At 39.8% G+C, this 21509-nt stretch overlaps 1 protein-coding gene across 1 annotated transcript in view; it reads right to left on the reverse strand.

The window, feature by feature from the left end:
* The window catches only part of SGK1 (serum/glucocorticoid regulated kinase 1), a 109745-nt gene extending 98061 nt beyond the window's left edge, over positions 1-11684 (reverse strand). Inside the window, exon 1 of the mRNA XM_038526060.1 lies at positions 11552-11684. Coding sequence (XP_038381988.1) covers positions 11552-11620 — 69 coding nt within the window. The 5' untranslated portion in view covers positions 11621-11684. The remainder of the gene's footprint in view (positions 1-11551) is intronic.
* Positions 11685-21509: the final 9825 nt, after the last annotated feature.

The following is a 21509-nucleotide window of genomic DNA, read 5'->3' on the forward strand; positions in this document are numbered from 1 at the left end:
ACAAGAAACAGTAAATGATAGAAGAGACAATGACTTCAAAAGCAATGCCATTTGGAATATAACGTGTCTCAGACTTGAAGTCTTAGCATCTGTCTCTGTTTAAGACAAAATAAAATTTAAAAAACAATAAAATTGAAAAAACTTCTTCTCTCCCCCTTAAATCACCATTTCATAATTTCCTATCTTTTTGTTTCCATAGGTTTTATTCATAATGCTCCAGGAGACAAGCTCTCAGGATATCACTGTAAGCAAGAGAGCGCACAAGCCCCAGCCCTTGAAAAGATCAGAGTCTAGGAGGATATTAATTAATATTAAGGAAATTTATTAAATAGCTATACCAATATGTGATTAAATATTGGCAGATGCCATAAAAAAAGAAGTACAGGAAGCTACAAAGAGTATACAACAGGGAGATGTGATCAAAATTCCTGGGGTTAGGGTAGGATGGGAACTGTGAAGGAAAACATACTATCTAACATTCACATTTCTATCATAATGCCTGACACATGCAAGTGTTAAATTAATATTGGTTATTGATGATGAGAAACCTCCATGCACCCCTCTCCACCGAAAAGAGTTTCAACACTAAGGCTGAACCTGCTTTTTGGAAGATAATGACTTTAGGAAGGAAAGCATTGTTAGAAATGTTAATTGCTCTGATTTTTGGAAAAGAATAAAATGTATAATGCAAGAACTAATTGTCAAGATATGGGATGGAAAAATAATTACATATTCTGGAATTCTGTCTGATTGAGATTAAGTCTGAAGAGTTACTCTCAAATGCCTGATTCATTTCATGCTAGAAGACTAATTATTAGCAATGGCTTCACCACCTCCTCACCAGCAATGTGAGAAGGTGTGGGCCCTTTCATGGAAAAGTTGACTATAATATGACCCCTTTGCCAGAGCTGATAATGAAGTCCTTGTGCTTAGGGCCGGGTCCTAGTTCTTATGTAACACTTAATCTTTAAGTTCAAGTGGTTGAAAGAGGAACAAGTTATATTGATATTCTTTGGAGATGTTCATTTACACATGGTTATTATTTACTTGTAAGCTCTTAAGTGCTATAGTAGACATTCCATCAGCCATCTAGCTCCTCAAGCTTTATTGCATAAAAACTTAGCAGCAATATTTTTCCGGTTATTGTTTCTCTCCCCGCTTCTACCACATTATCATCTTTAAGACAATTAAGATATTTTTGCCTTTTAAACCTCTGTCTCGCCTGATATTTTCCAGTATTAGAGATTTTCTGCAGTATTTTGTTTCCCAGAACTTAGTAATACTAATTTTGACAAAGCAAAACTTTCTACTTGAGAGCCCATTCTATTGGGGATGTTCCATTGCAGATATAAGTGAAACTATGATGGTAAGAGAAAACCTTTCTTATAAGTTGGATTATGTTCCCCCCTGCCAATTTGTATATTAAAGTCCTAACCCCAGAAACTCAGAATGTATTTGGAGATAGGATCTTTATGGAGGTAATCAAGTTAATAGAAGTTGGCTGCTAATGAGGTGTGCCTGGTGTTTTTATAAAGGTCCCTTATAAGTTGTCGACATAAGAAGGGGAAATTTGGACTGATACCTACAGAGGGTGGAGGATATGAAAATACAGAAAGAAGGGGTGTCTGAGTTGTGCAGTCCGCTAAGCATTGACTCCTAGTTTTGGCTCGGGTCATGATCTTGGGGTTCTAGGATCGAGTCCTCCACACTCAGAGGGGAGCCTGCTTGAGATTCTCTCTCCCTCTCCTTCTGCCCCTCCCCCCACTCACTCATGCTCTCTCTCTCTTTCTCTCTCTCTCTCCCTCTCTTTTTCTAACATAAATAAGCCCTAAGGAAAAAAAAAAAAAAGATGCAGGGAGAAGACAGCCATCCACAAATCCAGGAGAGATGGCTGGAAGGAAATCCTTCTCTCCTGGCCTCAGAAGGAATCAACACTGCTGACACTTTGATCTCAGACTTTTAGCCTCCAGAACTGTGAGACAATCAATTTCTGTGGTTCAAGCCCCTCAGTCTGTCATTTTGTTATGGCAGGCTTACCAAACTGGCACAGCTCTTATTTCCCAGTGAGAATCAAAGATAGTTTTTAGACACTTTCTTACTTCTCACCTGAAGATGGATTCAAAATTCTATAATTTCCCTCCATGAATGCAGTGCCATAGACCTCTTTGATATCTTTTAACTCCTTAAGCTTTATCATTCCATTAAATATATTACTCAGTAAGTCACTAATATTTCCACTCACCTGTTCTTGTTAATCAGTACAATTGAAGTAAAAGACCTGAGTATTCCTAAATCAAGCCCTTCAAGTTGTTACAAATTTTTTAGAAATTATTTACATCTAATATTATAAAAATGCCAAACTAATCATCAAAATAGAAGCCAGTTTAGAGGTTATTGCTCAAATCTAGTTTTTGCAAAGTCTAACTAAACAAAAATGTCACTGCATTACCTGCTTTAAGAGTACATTCATTCATTAATGCATAACTCTTTCACACTTTTATTTATTGGAATGCAAATGGCACTACTTAGAAGCAGTGGAAATCATGACAAGATTTTCTTTAATTCTTACTTCCTCTCTTTATCAAAATCCTTTTTACTTAAAAAGATAATTATATCATAATTACACATGACACCTCCTCCCCAAACCCCGTGATTAATGTCTCTTTATTGATTCATTAAACATATCTTGTTGAGTGGCTACTAAGTACCAGACAGAGCTGTGAACAAAACAGACATGATCTCTCCCCTCAGGGAGTTAATATTCCTAGTTTCAGAGAAACTCTATGAGACTAGAAAGTTCATTTTTTTTTTTTTCAATTTATGACAGTCACAGAGAGAGAGAGAGAGAGGCAGAGACACAGGCAGAGGGAGAAGCAGGCTCCATTCCCCGGGAGCCCGACATGGGATTCGATCCCGGGTCTCCAGGATCGCACCCTGGGCCAAAGGCAGGCACTAAACCACTGCGCCACCCAGGGTTCCCGAAAGTTCATTTTTTTAAAAAAAGATTTTATTTATTTATTCATGAGAGACACACACAGAGAGGCAAAGACACAGGCAAGGGGAGAAGCAGGCTTCATGCAGGGAGCCCAGCGTGGGACTCGATCCCGGGACTCCAGGACCAATTCCTGGGCTGAAGGCGGTGCTTAAACCACTAAGCCACCCAGGGCTGCCCCTAGAAAGTTCATTTTAATGTGTTCACTTCTAGACCACATCTCCACTGTTGTGCTACTTGGCCTTACCTCAATCTTTTTAATCACCCTGAAAGCTATATACTCATAGTTTTCTTTCTCATAATTTTTTTTTCTGTGATATAACCCAAATTAATCCTGATCCAGAGAGATTCAGGATTCAAAGAAATTTGGTCACTTTTCAAAAAGATCATTCTATGGAAAAGAGTATAGTTGTGACTAACAAACACTGAAAATATATATATATATATATATATATATATATATATATATATATATATTCTTCTTTATTTTTAATTCTCAAACTTTAATATTTTTCCTCAGTATATTTTAATGTTAGGCCTACATGGACTTGATATCAAAATGTTCTAACTATTTGGGGACCCATTTCACCTTGCTGTTTCCAAAAATCTTGATGTGTGGTGGTCTTTCATCCTGGCTGAGCTCACTGTAACAGAAATAGAAAGATTTTCTTATAGCCACTATAGAGGGTTAGAGGAACAAGAGTTCTTGGCTTTCTACAGGACACAAATCTAGGAATATTTTACTTCAGGCTTTTGCATCTTTTACCTTGGTGTGAACTTATCCTTTAGAGTTGAGAGAGAGAGGGAAAAAGAAGAGGAGGAAGAGGTGGATGAGGAGGAGGAGGAGGAGGAGGAGGAGAAGAAGGAAGAAGAAGAAAAGAAGAAGAAGAAGAAGAAGAAGAAGAAGAAGAAGAAGAAGAAGAAGAAGAGGAGGAGGAGGTATGGGAGGGAAGGAAGAGGAGAAGAAGGGGAGAGGGGAGAGAAGAGGAGGAGAAGAACGAAATGGTCAGTCATTTCTCCAAGCTAATGGCATTTTGGGTGAATACCCTGACCTAGGAAGGGAAAATAGATCAAGGTGATCCCAATGCTATAAAAATAGCTAAGTGGATTCTTCCCAGAAAAATATCACAGCAGGCTCTGTAAAGCAATTAGAGTAATATTTTGGCATCTTGCACTACCAAGGGGAAGATTCTCCTACCGCCCTAGTTACAGCCTCGATTTTCATCTCCCTTTGTTGTAAATACTTATGAAATCATTTTAGAAGGCTGCAAAGCAATAGGTGTGAGAGTAAAAAAAACCTGTAATACTAATCTTGTCTTCACATGCTGGAGCAGCTACACAAGGAAGCCAGAGCAGCAACTTGTCTGGTCTGCTTTTCCTATTGTCTTCTTCCCACCTCATTCTCCACTTCCTCCCACATATAATCTTTTAAAATCTGCAGCCTAACTCTACAGTCTGCCAGGGAAATCTGGCCACTTGCCGGCGAGGCCGGCCCTTAGACCAAGGACCAGGGTATATCACTGCAACTGCCTTTTCCTTGCTGGGCCAAGAGGATGCCCTGGGAATGAGGGCCAGAGCAGATTTCCCAACAGGAGGAATGTGGACCTCCAGGGACATTGTGCATATTCCTTCAGTTAAAGCTCTTTGGGGAAACCGTCTGCCCTGTGAATTTAACTTTCTTAAACCCTATGGAAAGAATAAAGGTCCTTATTGTGGTGTTGATGAGAAGCCAATGAGTCTACACTCAGACAAGCTAATAAGTTGGGATCTGAGGCTCTGGTTAGCCAGCAAGTGACTGGTAAATCAGGAGTTTCCTCCTTATCTGCCAATGTCAAGAATGTTAGTATTTACTATTTAACTGTTTGGACTTACTGCTGAAATTTAAAACTGGTGCACTTAAAAAAAAAAAAAGACACTTTAAAAATCTGTCTCCACAGTATTTCTTCTAGTGAACTATCTTTAGCTTGACCTAAATTACTAATTAAATTTTTCTATAGATCCAATTCTCATACAGTTCTTCCCTTTATGTTTTTATAGTCCAACATCTTCAGATGGGGACATGTGTTTCAATGGCTCCCCACCCCCATTTTGGTTTTGCTCTATCTGGTGAAGCATTTACAGATCATCAAATATGGGCGAGCTCAGAATATTTCTTACTCCAGTGTTATATATGGCACCAGCACGTTAGCACTAATTCTTCAAAAAACAAAACTTTCAAGGAACTCTGCTACACTTTCCACTCAAAATATTTCCCAAGCGCTGTTGCAGAGTGAGAGCCTAACTAGCACAGGGCTTTCTCGAGAATTGCTAGGGTGCCAAAACATGGACTACATGAGGATGGCACCTCTCCTGCATTCTGCAGTATTGGAGACCAATTCCCTGGCATAGCTATACCCAGCCAGCCAAACCTGTGCCTGCTCCAGGTCAAACCCCGAAGGACTTAGTGGTCAAAGTGGAAAAAGCATCTTGGGTCCAAATTCACCTTCATCTTCCATGGCTCCTAAACCACATTGAAAATGAGGAACAATAATAATTTTGAAGGATTTTTTTTTTAAAATTCTGGGTGGGAAAATAAATAACACAAGTACTATATAATATTGAAGTCATAGTTGTATTAGAGATTAGTCAGTCTTACTACATCTGTCTCGATTGACCCAACAGGAAAAGCATTACAGAAAAGAGGCTGTGGAGTAGACATTGCAGCAGCAAACAAGAAGAGATCAAGGTTCCCTAAGGACCTGTCAACTATTAAGCTAGTACCAACTTGTTCTTGAACCAGATTTAAGTTATTTTTCAAAGTTTTCATTTATTTATAATCTATATCCAAACAGAGAGGAAATTAGAATACATTAGACTTCTAAGTCATGAATCTGTTTCAAGGAAGAAAAATGCAGAGGAAGAGGACAAGATGATGACTTTGGGACAGGTTAACAAAAGGATTCATTCATTCATTTTGTATATACTTGCATTTAACAAATTTGCTTTGACAAGTTAGAAACATAGTGAACAAGGTAATGGGTTCTCTGTCCTTAAGGACCTTCCTGCCCTGTGGGAGCTACAGATGAATAAATAGTCCTGATGTTATAGTGTAGGGTGAGTAGGACCATGTACTATGCTGTTGGAGCTCACACAAGAAGGACTCTCCAAATCAGATTTTAGCAATCTCTGAAGAAAGCACAGTAGAAGCCAGTAGAGTCTCCATCATGGTTCCAGGAAGTATGATCAAATATATCTTGGAGACCAGATTTGTTGGAAAATATTCCTCCTACCCTCAGGAGTCACTTGGAAAATGTTAACTCTCCATAGCTATGGCCAAAAACTCCCCACAAAATCGTCTCTAGATCATCCTCACAGTAGTTTCCAATGGGGAGAGTCAACCCTGAAACAGCGTTAGCATTATGGCAGTGTGTGCCAGAGATGTAGGTGTAAAGATTGGTGGGACTACAGCTGACCTCCTGAGTTTGAATTTTGCTACCCCTCTTAATAGCACTATGACCTTGAACCAGTTACTCAACCTCTCTGAAGCTCAGTGTCCTTGGCTGTAAGACAGGCATTGGCTGTAAAATGGGCATAATCAAGTGATTCTGAGGATTACACTAATAAAGTGCTTTGAACAGTGCCTGACCCTTAGTAAAAGCTCAGTAAATGTTAGCCCTCTGGGAAGACATGAAGCATTTCACATAGGAAGAGGATATTTGTTATCATTCCAATTCAACGCTTTAGGCAGACATAATAGAACAGTAAAGAGAAATACACGTAAAGGAATGCTGTTAATGGAACTGTGGTGGAGAATAACCACTTCAGAGGAGCTAAATTTTACCCCTCAGCTCTGCCAGGGTAAACATCATAACCAGGCTGAAAACCTTTGCTTTGTTCCCTGACATTTTTACAGGGAGGAGGAAGCTAGGGCAGTCATACCTCTTCACTTCTCTTCTGACCACTCTGGATTGGCTAACACCAACAGACAAGGTGGGCAGTGGTTAAGGCTATGGGCTCTGGAGCCAAGTGCTTTGATCCAAACTCTGATTCTGCCACTAACTGGCAGTGTGCCTTAGGACTACTTCCTCCATCCCCATGCCCCTTAGTTTCTTCATCTGTGAAATCGGGGTAACAATAGCAACTACCTTGGGATTTTTGTGAGAATTTACATATGTAATGTACTTAAGCCTCTTAGAACAGCGCCCAGCAAAGCTAGTGTTGTATAAGTGGTGGTGATTCTAAAATCTGTTATGATTAAAGAACAATACAACATATGGAATTGTTCAAATGCACAAAATCATGAAATACTGCATCAAAACAATAGTATCTTGTCAAAGTTGGTCACTAGGCAGTTAATTCTATGAAAACAAGAGCTAGATTTTGTTCCTACTCTATTGTTTAGAAAACAAATGGACATGGGGATCCCTGGGTGGCTCAGCGGTTTGGCAGTTTGGCGCTGCCTTTTACCCAGGGTGTGATCCTGGAGTCCCAGGATCGAGTCCCAGGATCGAGTCCCACATCGGGCTCCCTGCATGGAGCCTGCTCCTCCCTCTGCCTGTGTCTCTGCCTCTCTCTCTCTATGTCTATCATGAATGAATGAATGAATGAATGAATGAATAAATAAATAAATAAATCTTAGAAAAAAAAAGAAAAAAAAGAAAACAAATGGAAAAGGCATGAAGCACTGAACCAGTTAGAGGTCATGATGAGGAGGAAAGTACACTAGATCTAAGAGTGAAAACCCTACAAGTGAGCAGTGCTTAGCCCCATTCTAATCTGAGCAGGTGTCTTCACCTTCCTGATACTGTCTCCTCATCATTAAAACAGGGAGGTCAATTTCTCCAAAATTTTATATGGCTAGATATTCTTTGAAATTTTACAGAAGACAATATAATTATGGCTATAGAAGTCTTTTATACATACCTAATGTATTTCCAGAGAAGATTATCAAGTTGAAGACCATGCCATTTGTTTGTGTTTTCTGAGTCATAATGCAAGAATCTAAATTATGAACGGGTCTTTAAATCCATGAAAATGGATTATCGTTGGCACAACTGATAACTTTTAAAGCTCTTGGATTGTGCAAATAAAACTGATAAGGACATTTCCCCATTCATTTTAAGTGAATTTTTACAGACTCTGAGAATAAAAGATAATCCAGAGGCATCTAATGCGAACTTATCATTAACATGGAGACATTGAAAGTAGAACTCTTATGGAGTTTAGCTTAGCAAGTCTCAACTAAATGAAATTAAGCTGATTTAGTTGAGCTTTTAAGACATGAGAGTGGAAAGCATAAGTCTGAAGGATTTGGGGGAATAGCTCCAAGACTGCTTGTCTTCAGACTGTGCGCTGAAAAGGAACTTCCAGAAGCTTGTCTGCTGAGGATCGGCTGCCTCTATTGGTTTGATACCTCGCATAGAAATATAAAATTTCACTTGGAAAAAAAAAAGATTTTATGGTGGAAAATTTAAAAAAAGGTAAGGAGGATGATTTGCAATCAGAAGTCTGGACTAAGAACACAGGTTTTGGGTTAAACAAAGTTTAAATTTTAGCTCTGCTACTTTTTTAGCTACGTGACCTTGGGTTGGATGTTTAATCTCCCTAAGCCACACTCTGCACATTTAATAATTTCTCTTACTTCATAGGGTTTCTGTGAGGATTCAATGAGATTGTATATGTAAAGTACTTGGCCCTCAACTTCCAGAATGTAGGAAGCAGTGGATAAATGGCAGCTACACTTATTCTTCTAAATGAATGATGGGGCAAGTCATTGGTATTTCCCTCTGGTGAGTTTCTTGGTGCTCCCTTTGGAATGTTTCACAGGTGGCAGGAGCACCCCTCAAGCCTTCTGCAATCATAGTTTGGGTCCAAGCCTCAGTCTTTCTCGTGAGCCCTAAAATACCTGTGGGTTTTTTTTTTTTTTCCCAAGATCTATTCATGGTTTTATGTGGGCACTGAACAAAGCCTCACTTTGTAAGACTGTCCATCTAGGTTAAAAATAAATATGCAGCAATGTGTGGAACTTCAACAATAGAAGAAAGGGAAAATAGATTATTCTTAGCTGAAAACGAAGACATTCTAGGATATGAATGTGTATGTAGATGCATAGAAAAAAGCTAGAAGTTATGAACACCGACATGGTTGCAGCAGTTATGTCTGGGAGAGATTGGGGAAGAGGTGGGACTTACTTTGGCATCGTCTTGATGTTTTACACATTTATTTAATATTGGTGGTATAATGAAACACCAAAAAACCTCCCCAAAACCAAACAAACAAAAGAGCAAAGCCTAAAGCAAAAGTCCTGGTACAAAATGAAATGAGCTTTTAAAACAGAATTTGTATACCAGTAGACAAGAATCAAGGAATTTATCTTTGGGGCTATCCATGACTTCTTACAAAGTCACATTCTGCTGATTTTGCCGTCCTTGAGGAGCAAGGAGACCAGTAGGGGGATTTCTGATTCTATCTCCAGCAACTGATAAACCCAAGCTCTAGAAGGTAGATGAAGCTGCTGGCCAGAAAATCTTGGTATAGACCTCCTACTCCCTGCCAAATACTCAGATAAAACCGCAGCTAGTTCTTTGCAAAACTAAAGGTCAACAGAGGTGCCAGCTGAAGACGATGGGTAAATTATGCTTTTAAGCAAAAAGAAACCAGACGGTAAGTTATGTATCTATTAGTGCATTTTGATAGCAAAGAAAATAAGTAACACTTAAAAAGATTCTACCTGACAGCTAATTGGTTGATTAAAAATAAATAAATAAATAACCTAACTGACGAGTTGTATTTATTTATTTTTTTAAAGATTTTATTTATTTATGAGAGAGAGAGAGATAGGCAGAGACACAGGCAGAGGGAGAAGCAGGCTCCATGCAGGGAGCCTGACGTGGGACTCGATCCCGGGTCTCCAGGATCAGGCCCTGGGTGGAAGGCGGCGTCAAACCGCTGAGCCACCCAGGCTGCCCTGACCGAGTTTTAAAATACCATCCTCATCCCACTCCCACCAATACCACTAAATTAATTAATTAATTAATTAATTAATTAAAACAGAGTTAAGGGTTTAAGCACTGAATTATGGGCTATGACATTTTAAGAAATTATTATTAGCAGCAAAACATTTGTTTGCTGTTGGAGATTAGTTTTCAGAGTGGGGCCCATTCCTTGGAAAGAAGCATTTTGACTACAGGGAAAACCAAGAAATACTGCAGAGCTCTCAGAAGTTGCACGGACTTGATTTGCTTCAGCCTGCAATCTTCAGTAGTGAGGGATCTCCAGGAGCAGCAGGAAGGACAGGGTGGTCTTGCTTTGGTTTTAATGCATATGTTTTGGCCCATGGAGTTGGGGGAAGGCTGTGCCGTATCAATGAGACAGTCAAGGGGAGCCAGTGCTGGACCTCGAGCTGGGCCTGACTTACTGCTGCCAGCACGGCTTTCCCAGCTTGCCCATTTGGTGCAGGAAGGTAGCCTGGCCCAGTATGGAATTCACTGTGTTCTGCTGATGGGTTAAATGAAGGACCCTGTGTCAGGCACAGCACAGAGAGGATCTGAATGAAGGATGGGAAGAATGAATGGAGAGAGCCATTTTGATGGAATTGCCCTAGAGGATTAAATAGGACAGGGCATTTAGGGGTGGAAGGAAGGTTCTGTTGCTTACGAAACTCTCCACAAGAGTGTCAGTCATCGGTCCCTTAACAATCATTCATTTCATACCTCCCACTTGTGTATAAATCTGTCGGTTTATACAGACCAGAGCGTGACCATCACAATGTATCGGGTTTATCATGAAACACACACAAAAAAGACCTCCCCCACCCCTTTTCTTTTGCTCATTTGTAAGCAAAGTGATGTTCACGCTATGAATGGAAGCAGGAGGAATTGGAGGAATAAATGTATACAGCAGCATAACCCCATCTTGTCACTTGGATTCAGACCATCCACTGTTCTCGCTAAAAGAAAGGCAGTCATAACCGAGCAACATCGAGGCAACTTGAAATAGAGGATTTAAAATGCTGGATTCCATCATTTCTGCAAAAGGTCATTGTCGTCCTTTGCTATTTTTACCATAGACAGAGACCCGGCAAGTTCCCGGCTGAACGTTTTTGGAAAGCTGGACGCTGCCGCTTGCAATGAAGACGGCAAAATATCAGCCGAAACGGAGTCAATGAAAGGTGTGGAAAAAGTTGAACCCTTCCACGACGAGAGAGGAGAGCTACTGAATTGGTCCCTGACCGAAGAAGTACTAGCCGGGGCTGCACCCGGGGCCAATTCTCTTAGAAACCGCCCGTCATCTCGTGGCTTTGAGAAATGCCCCCTCGGCGCTCGCACCCTCGCCAGGGCAGCCCAGCGCACCCGGTCCTCCCAGGCGCCCGCGCCCGCGCCCGCGCCCGCGCCCGCACCCGCACCCGCACCCGCACCCGCAGAGGGGCATCGAGGCAGGGATATTTCCCAGCTGGACCACGCTTCCCGCGGCCCGCCCTTCTCTCCGGCCGCTGCAAGAGAACCTGGGGCTCACCCCGGGCCAGCGACTCGAGCGTCTCCGAGAAGAGCAGAAAACAAAAGGAACAAAACCTGTCCTTACCCGCTTCTTAAAAAATTGGAAGGCTGAGCATTTCTTGACTGGGAATCCATTCATGTCTTTGTTTACCATTTTCCACAGCGGGGAGCTCGCTGCGACAGAGCCAGGGTGGCAGCGCCCGGTGGGTGCCGCGGGGCCCGGCCGCCCGCCCCCCGGAGACAGTCAGCGAGGGCGCAGCGGGACGCGGAGCCCGGGGTCTTGCTCGCTCGCTCGCTCGCTCCGCCGCGCCGCTACTGCGGCAACCTCTCCCCGCTCTCGGTGGCCACGGCCGGTGGCTTCGCTCTTCCCATCGCGGCGGCGAACGGCGGGCGTCGGCGGCCGGCGGCCCCGGGAGATGCTCTGCGGCTGGCGGGCCCGGAGAGGGGCTCCCCGTGCGCGCCCCCGCTACCTGGCGGCCCGGGGGACGCGCGGCTGGCGGGCGGCTCCGAGGAGGGCTGCTGCGGCCGCGCAAGTTCGGTGGGAGCTGCGGTGAAGCAGCCGAGAGAAGGAGTAAGAAGGAGCAGAAGCCTCAGGGAGGGAGGGAGGGAGCGGGGGAGCGGGGGAGGGGGGAGCCGGAGAGGCCGGGGTGGGGGGGTGGGGGGGGGACGCGCTGCGGAGGCGCCGCGGATCCCGAATATCTGAGCCGCCCGGGAGAGGAGGCTTGGGCTGGGACGCACCGGAGAGCAGTTGACACCCCTCGGGAGGGCTACTTTAATAGTGTATTTCTTTACTTTTTTGTTGTTGGGACCATTTAGATCAGAGTGGCAGAGGAAACGCAGACCGTTTTTGTCTTATGCTCACTGACGTTCTTTTGGTACGTGTTCCTGAATACAGGGAGTCTCTCAATGGAAATGTGATCAGATTCAATCCTGATCTGTTCAGATGTGGAGGAAAATGAAATGTGGTGCAAGCGTAGGTAGAACAATGGAGGATCTCACACTAACCATATATATAGAACCCCTTCTAGTGTCCTCTCCCCACTTGTCATCATCTAGTGGGCAATAGTGAAAGTAATTGTCTTTTTCACTAAAGAAGGCCGTTTAAAAAGAACACAATGGACATATACAAAGTGCCTTATGGTTAAAACAAAAACAAAAAAAACATAACAAACAAACAAACAAAAAACACAAAGAGCATCACCAAAAAGTATTACTGAATCCATGTGATGGAAAGGAAGTCCTGATGAATGAGAAGAAAGCCGTTTCCTATCAAGTGGAAAGCTACCCCTGAAACCCTTACTCATGTCATTCTTTGCACATTAAATTCATTTTTAAGACACCACTTAATTTGTGTCTGGCCTGTTTTTCCGTGTTTAGTCTTTAATGTTGATATTTTATGGAGACTTTCAAAAATGAGAGTTGATGGGTAAATGGAGACAGCAAAGAAAATAAGCTTGGCATCTAATCTGGCACTGCTAGCCTATTAATGTATGGCTTTTTGCCAGTCACCTGACCTCATGGTGTCTCTCAGACAGTGCCTCATCCATGAAATGGAGGCAACTGCTCATTCCTTCCTTCCTTCATTTACTTGTGTATTTACTCATTCACTTGTTTGCTGTGTCATTCCATTTATCCATCAAATCAAATCCAAATGTACCAAGTGTCCCCAGGATGCAGAGCCTTTTCATAGTCACAAAGGAGTGTAATTGATAAGTAAGGGGAAGGCACATGCCAACTTGATAAAAAAAAAATGGCCAACTCATTAAAAACAATATACCTAGAAGAGAAACATACAGGCCAAATGGGAAGAGATGTGTTCATTTCATTGAATTGGAGTATAAACCTCTAGAGCTGGACCAAGTTTCTTTGGGAAATGACAGTTCAATCTTATTTGCTAAATGCTTTGAGATTTCTAAACACAACTAAATGATGGCATTATGAGTGATGGAAAAAAATCGACCATTCATTTTGGAGATATACATTAAATTGTCCAAGATGCAAGGATACATTATTTAATCCATGACAGTATTCGGTTTTGTGGTTCTTCTGAAGAGTTCATTTAAAACTCTGGTAGCTTGGAGAGAATCTTTGAGGATTGTAGAAATGTTCCCACCATGATCATGATGGTGGTTTTATGACTATGCGTTTGTCAAAAGTCATCAAACTTTTATATGAAAAGAGGAAGAACATTTTGCTGTATGTGAGTTATAGTGCTGTAAACTTGATTTTTAAAAATCATGACCATTCAAATTCTTTCCTGTTCTTCAACTTTCTTCTCTCCGGAAGGCATGTGAACAGATATTTATTGAGTTTGAGGGATATGTCGAAGTTGCTCTCTGAGCATCCTGTAGGCAAGGGATGCTAGGGGCCTTGCCTTAGTTCTACACTGACCTAGCAGGCATACTGGTTTTAAGTATACTGTATGTTTATTTGGGGTAAAGAGGGTTGGCTAATAGAAATTATAGGGGAAGAGGTAGAGGTAGAGGTAAAAAATCCTCTCCCTCTGCCCCAGTATATGTGATCCCTTGGAGATGTTGCCACTGTCTCTGAGTCTATGGTAATCCTAGGGAAGATTCTGTGAATACAAGTATCAATAGATTCTGTCTCTAAGGAAGTTACAGCTTAGTGGAAAAATATACACTGTGGCAAGAATGATATCTGTACTGGCATTATCCCCACTGCAGTTGGAGGCCTGGCAAGGTGGTTTAGAGTAGGCAGAGGAGGCCTGGGAAGTTTTTTTGCAAGGGATAATGTTAGTGCAAAGCATTAAAGAAAGAGTAGAAGTTGGCCAGATGAAGGAGAAGTATAGGGCAGGGATTCTGGCCAGGTCAGGGTATTACTTTGGACTCTATTTCGGTCACTGCAATAATAGAGAAATGTGCTGGATCTGGTAAGCCAACACTGTGTTGGCTACTCAGAGAAAACAAGGCATCTCTCATATCACTCTTACCTCTATTTTTATAAAATTACCTGCAGGTAGGCCCAGAGTGACTACCAGGTACTCACTGTCTCCTTTGCCAGGGTTCTTGGTACTTATGAAGGAGCATAGACTGCTGCTTATGGCAAAAAGGAAAGTAGGGTTTCTTCAACCATCCTGATTGTACATTAAACTTGCTTTATTAGTTGAATTAATTTCTTTACTTACCTGCTTTTCTCATTAAACATGTTTATTCTGGGATCCCTGGGTGGCTCAGTGGTTTGGCGCCTGCCTTCAGCCCAGGGCATGATTCTGGAGTCCCGGGATGGAGTCCCACGTCAGGCTCCCTGTATGGAGCCTGCTTCTCCCTCTACCACTGTCTCTGCCTCTCTGTGTCTCTCATGAATAAATAAAATCTTTAAAAAAAATGCTTATTCATTTTTGTAGCCCCTGCCTACTGTGGAGTGCCTGGACCATGCTTGGCATTCAATAAATGGTTTTCTAAGAAATCAAATAAAAAACTATGAAAAGCTAACATCAATGACTCTGGCACAGACCATTTGTGTGAATCATTAAATACCTTTGAGATTCTGAAACAATTCAGTGAATCCCATCATAACCAATGTACTGAGCTCTAGTAAGACCAAAGGATCCGCAGTTGTCACCATTTCTTCTTTAAGCCTCAATGGCATTGCAACCCTGGGATGACACATCTCTCTATCTCTCTCTCTTTTTTTTTTTTTTTTACAAATCTTTTTATGGAAAACTCTAATGTTGAAAATAATCCCTGGAAACTCTATTTGTTTCTGTGTAAAATATTCACTGTTTTTCTCTCAACAGTATCATTTGACCTATAACACAAAAAATAAAGTAGCTGGGTAGAACTGATGACTCATCTATACAGGAGGTGGAGAGAATACTTAGTTGATATGGAAGCTATGGTGACCTCCATGTGACCTTGAACAAGTCCCTTCAGGTCAGTGAGCCTCAGTATTCTCATCTGTAAAAGGCTACAATCAAACTCATCCCATTTACCTCGTAGAGAAATTGTCAGTGCCAAATTATATGTGAAAAGGCATTGCAAAACAATAAACTTTACATTTTTTATTTGATTAAAACAAGAAACAAATACTACTGTAATACTTTTTTGGAAAGCTTATCTTTCCATAGATTAAAGTGTTTTTTTGTGATTCATTTAGTTGTCAAATGGAATATGGTTTTTGTTTTCTACAACAACCTGAAAAACACAAAAGATAATAAACAATAAAATATTTGTCTAGTGACAAATGTCTCTAAGGAGAAAGGAACATAAATAGACCATATCATGAGAAATGTTTTACATTCCTCTGTGGCCTGGATGACTTGATCATAAGCTTAAAACTCCAGCCTAAATGGTAGCGATGTATGTAATTAGGAATTAGGAAAGGCCATTGGGCCACTGGGGATTCTGGTATTGTTTTTAAAAATATGAAAACCTTTAAAAAAATTAGAATACTTTGGTTTAATCAAACTAGATTTCATTTAATTCATGCATTAGATCAAAGGAAAAGTTAAAGAGAAAAACCAGACCTGAAATATCAGTTCGTTGCATTTTTTCTTTGTGAAGATTATGTACAAACAAAAAGAATCAACACCAGAGTGGATTCATGGCCTTTTGTAGGAAAGATGTGAGTAGAAAGGAGTTGTCCTTCCTTTTATAGATAAAAGACGGAGTAAGGATAAAGTGCTTCATACTTACAGTTTGTTTTCATTCTAATTATGCTTAAAAAAATAGGCAATTTATAAATATAACTGCTTCCTGATAAAGTCAGTATTTATCAACTATGTTTTTCTAATTGGTAAAAAGTTAAAAAAATATTTAGTGCTAACTGACTGGATACTCTTTATTGAATGTCAAGTATGTGCTAGTCACTATACTGATGAGAAAGAGATCAATAAAAAAGACCTGCATTTGTCCTGGCACATCACATCTAATAGTGGTATTTAATTCATCTTTAAAGCATATGATGTTTTTCCAGGGATATATGGTTTTAGCTAGATCACCAAATAAACTGGCCTTTAAATAAAAGGCTCTGCTACCTAAAATATTTTTAGATAGAATTACAAAATTTAGTTTCTTAGTTTAAGAGAAGCAACTAATTAAAAATTCATGCTGCCTCTCTCTCTGTCTCTCTCTCTCTCTTACTTGCTTTTTACCTGGGCTTGCTCTTCCATGCAGGCAGCTACACACAACCCTCTCTGTTTTTTTCTCTCATTGATCCTATATAATAAAATGGTACCAAACATATTTATGATATAGCCTCCATTGACACAAAGGCATAAAGAAATCTTCTTTCTGTGTCAGTGTGACAACATGTAGCCCAAGGGGACAAATCAATTTGTTACTAATTGCTCATTTGAATATTAGTGATAATTCATTGAATAGAAACAGTGAATTTTATAGCTTTCCCGGATTTCACATTTATGCATTTATTTCTATTCCTTTGTTAAAATCATACAAAGGATTTGGAGTCAGCAAAGGTAATCAATCTATTAAAAATATATATATATTTCTTTGAGCTCCCTTTTAAGGTCCTGACCAATCTTATTATAGTCATCTTCTGTCTCAGCAGTCAGGGTATTTTCAGTGTTGTAGCAAGACTTTGTCATTGTATATGTCTCATTGATAGAGACCTGGCAAATATATAGATACACACTTTGTACAAAAACATACACATGTTCACGGTCAGTGAGAACGAATAGAACAGGTCAGCAGAGCATTCTGCAAAGGTTATTAAAATCTGTGAATTGGATTGCTTGCTGAATGACCAAGAAATGAAGCAGAGACTCTAGATGATAATGAATTTTATAGCCTTTTTATAAGATGTAATTTTGTATATGTGTGTATTTTTAGTGATTATTCTCTGTTTTCTTTCAACGCTCAACCTCTGAGGTTGCGTTCAACATAATTCTTTAACAGAGGCCAGAAAATATTTGTTCATTAGCTACTTCTCTATGTACAGCACAAATGAACCGTGGCATGAGAGGGTTGCTCCTGTTAATGTCTCACCATGCCATGTAGGTGATGAAATAGGCTATCATGGTTGGTATTGATTGAGAAGATGCTAGAGGGAAATTAGTAGCCCATACCAGAGTCTTGTTTTCTCTACTGAATAAGCATGATCTTTGGCTCTATCTCTATGTGCACCGTGAAATGAAAAGCTGAGTCAGTTCCTCTGATAATTCAAATCAGCTGAGGCTTGTGGGAAGGGAGAGTGAGGGGGATAGATATGTCCAGCAGCGAGAGTAGCCTCAGCAAAAAAACAAAATAAACTACTCAGGAACATCACATGTTAGAATTCTAGGAAATGCTATGCCTTAGGGTAAGTTGATTCTTGAACATGATTGGCTTCAAGTTGAAAGTCTCTGAGAGTTTACCTGGGGTTTATCTGTTTTGTAAATTATGCTTGTTTAAATTGAACACAATCTTATTTCCTCTGGCTTCTTTTGTTTTCAGGGGAAATCTGCTACTTTGAATATAGTGTAAACTCAAAATTATTAGACTGGCAATTTTACACATTGAAACAAATGGAGTCTCTCCTGAGGTTGATATGGTTTAATAGAATTAGCATGACATTACTGTATATGGATTGGAAGCCTGTCTCTACAACTTACTGGTTACGTGACCCTAGGCAAGCTAAAATAGACATAGTACAACCTAGCCAAGTAATTTGTTGTGAGAATTACAGGGAATTTAATATATACACGTACATACTTACATACTTACACATGTGTGTAGATGTGTACATCTACATCTGTATGTTTAGTTTAATCTGTAAGTGACAGTTTTAAAACATGGCTGTACATTGTTCAGTTCTATTCCCATTGACAAGTTGGGTTTATGACTCTTCTCCTTGAATCCAAATGGGCTTGTGACTGCTTAATGCAGCACAGAAGTGATGCTTGTGATTTCTGAGGCTAGGTCATAAAAGGCCATATCGCTACCATTTTGTTTACTGAAATGGTCCCACATGGAACTCTGAGCCACCATATAAGACAGTCATGTACAAGAAAGTCCAAACTACGTTAGGATGATAGACAGGAGTAGACACAGTTTAGCAGTCTCAGCCGAGGCCAGCCTTCAAGTCATCCCAACCCAGGCATCAGACATGTGAGGAGAAAAGCCTTTCAGGTGATTCCAGCCCCAAAGAGTTTGGGTCACTTAGCCATTTGAGGTGTTTGCCTGAGGTCTGTGACTCTGCAGCAGAGGTAGAGTCTGTGAGCATAACAAAATGGTGCTAAGTTTGAGGTAGTGTGTTTTACAGCCATAGCTATATATGTCCTGTACCTCTCCCATTACCTCTGAGAGCATGGTTCATGCCCAATAAATAAGCACAAGGAGACCTTGAATGTCAAAAGCAATGTTCAGTTAACAATTAGAGGGGAAATGTTCTAATAGACATCAATAATCGCTTAGAACATTGAAGGATGCTGCTCTTTTTTAGGCAACATTATCTTTGGGTTTTGTATACTGTTATTACCTTAGTCAGCTTGATCATAGGCTGGGTAGCTTCACAGTTCTAGAGGTTAGAAGTCCAAGATCAAATTGCCAGCATGATCAGTTACTAATGAGATCTCTTTCTTGGCTTGGAAGTGGCTGTCATTTTACTGTGTCCTTACAAGGCAGGAGGAAAGAAAGAGCAAGTTCTCTGATGTCTCTTCCTATAAGGGAGATAATCTCATTATGAGGGCCCCATGCTCACAATCTCATTTAATTTTACTTATCTCCCACAGGCACTATCTCCAAACACCATCCCACTGAAGGGTAGAGCTTCACATATTAATTTTGGGGATACAGGATTCAATGTACACTGATTCTGTAATGTGAAACTATTTTTGGTACTGATGCACCAATTTCCATATCAATTTTCCAAAATGAATATTATTATATTGCTTATTTGGTAAGTAATAGGTAGAAACATTTTTCAAAATTTTTGTCAATCCATGTGACAGAAGGTTGATTTAACTTCTACATAAAAAGCTCCTACAAATTTCTAAGACAAATAACCTAATAGAAAAGATTCCTAGGGTATAAAAAGCAAATTAGGTAAAGCATAAGGCAATAGAACAAAGACAAATGCAAATATACATGTATAAAAATGCCAGAATTTCTGATAGTTAGAAAATTGTAATTTAAAATGGCAAGATACCTTTATTCACTTATACTAAAAAATATTTTTTAAAAAGTCATGTATTCAAAGCTGGCAAGACTCTAGGGAATAGGTACTCTCATATTGCTGAGGACAATGTGAATATTTTGGAAAATAATTTAGCAATATTTATACAAAATTAAAATGTGCCTATCCACTGACCTGGAAATCTTGCTTCTAAGAATAAACTCTGGAAATATGTGTATCAGTATGCAAGACTCTCTATATAGGGGTGCTTAATAAGAGATAGGTTGTAATAGCAAAAATTTGGGGAAATAAAAAAATAATTAAATGCGTTATACAATCATGCTGAAGAAAATTATGTAGCTACTAAAAGTATGATTTAAAAACCTTACATGATATACTGTCAAGTTAAAAAATGTATAATGTTTTCTAATGAATAAAAATGACTTACTTTTGTATAACCATAGAGAAAAGAATGCGTAGTTATACACCAAAGAGTTGAAATGGGTTACTTCAATTCAAGAGATGGATGGCTTTTTTTTCTTTATAAACTTCTGCAATGTTGTACTTATTACAACAAAGTTGGGAAACATTTAAAATCCTATGCCTTACCAAATGTACCCAGATCATCTCATTTTTACCAGATACTATACTCCGTTCCTTTGAAAGTACCATTCATTCATCTCTGACTCCATATATATACTTCACAGATTTTAGGTGCTGTGCTTGCTGCTAGGACATTTACAAAGAATAGTATTTGACCAGTTAGCACCAAGAATTACAAAATGTAACATAGCATTGCAAGATGTCTTAAAGATTTTTAAATCCAGGGGTGCTTGGATGGCTCAGTTGGTTAAATGTCTGACTCTTGATTTCTGCCCAGGTCATGATCCCAGAGTTGTGAGATCAAACTCCAGATGGAGCCCCACCAGGAGCCTTGCATTGAGACCTGAGCAGGATTCCTTCGTTGGCATGGAGCCTGCTTAAGATTTTTTTCTCCTTCTGCCTACCCACCGTCTTAAAATAAATAAATAAATAAAAATCTAATCTAAACCCTTCATTCTATAGATAATGAAATTGAGACCCAGAGAAAGACTAATTTGCCCAAAGTTAATCATCATTAATGACATCACCATTCTGAATTTAGCCAATTATAAGTATATATGAAATCTACAGAAAATTAGAATAGAAAACATAGTAGAATGTAACCATCAAGCAATAGGACAGCAAATATATGTTGACAATCCAATTATCCCTAATGCACTGAGTTCAGGCCTAAGAATCTATCATATTGCTTTAGGCTCTCATTTTCTTTAGACTCAGCCATTAGCTACCAGTGTTTATTTTTGTAATGGCTTATGCAACAGAATTTGGGTGAAGAGCTGTATTTACTCTTTTGGGTGACCATTCTTTTCAGTTTTTTTTTTTTTTTTTTTACTGATTACAAAATCAGCCTAACAGCCTCTCTCTATAAGTCACCTTCTTAATCAAGAGATAAAGTCATTCACCAGGTAGTGGTTAAGAATTTGACTGAATTTGAGTCATGAGACTTTCATGAACATTCCCATCAGTTCCTAAAGGATAGAGATCTGTAAGGAGTTGAATGAAACGTTGAGACTTTTCCAGGTGGAATGGGAGTAATGAATTTTTAGTTAAAATTGTAATAACATTCTGAAAAAAAGCTGTCTACTTGGAAAAGTTAAATGCAAGCAAAAATCATTTGGATTGTGAAAGGTCTGACAGTGTAAACGATTAAACAAATTTTAGTGACTATGTTCCTCATCTGATTTGGCTTTTCCTTCCACACTATCTTGTCGTTGAAGTACAGACTTCACATTTGAATGGAAGCTGTTGAACAGAGTGGGGGAAGGCCAATATGTTCTAAAATTCTAGTTTATTTATTTATATTTTAAAAATACTTACTCCTTATCTAGCCTATCATTTTATATTTCTATTTTTGGTTTTTAATATAA

Source organism: Canis lupus, chromosome 1 (assembly GCF_011100685.1).
Source record: "Canis lupus familiaris isolate Mischka breed German Shepherd chromosome 1, alternate assembly UU_Cfam_GSD_1.0, whole genome shotgun sequence".
Classification (NCBI taxonomy): domain Eukaryota; kingdom Metazoa; phylum Chordata; class Mammalia; order Carnivora; family Canidae; genus Canis; species Canis lupus.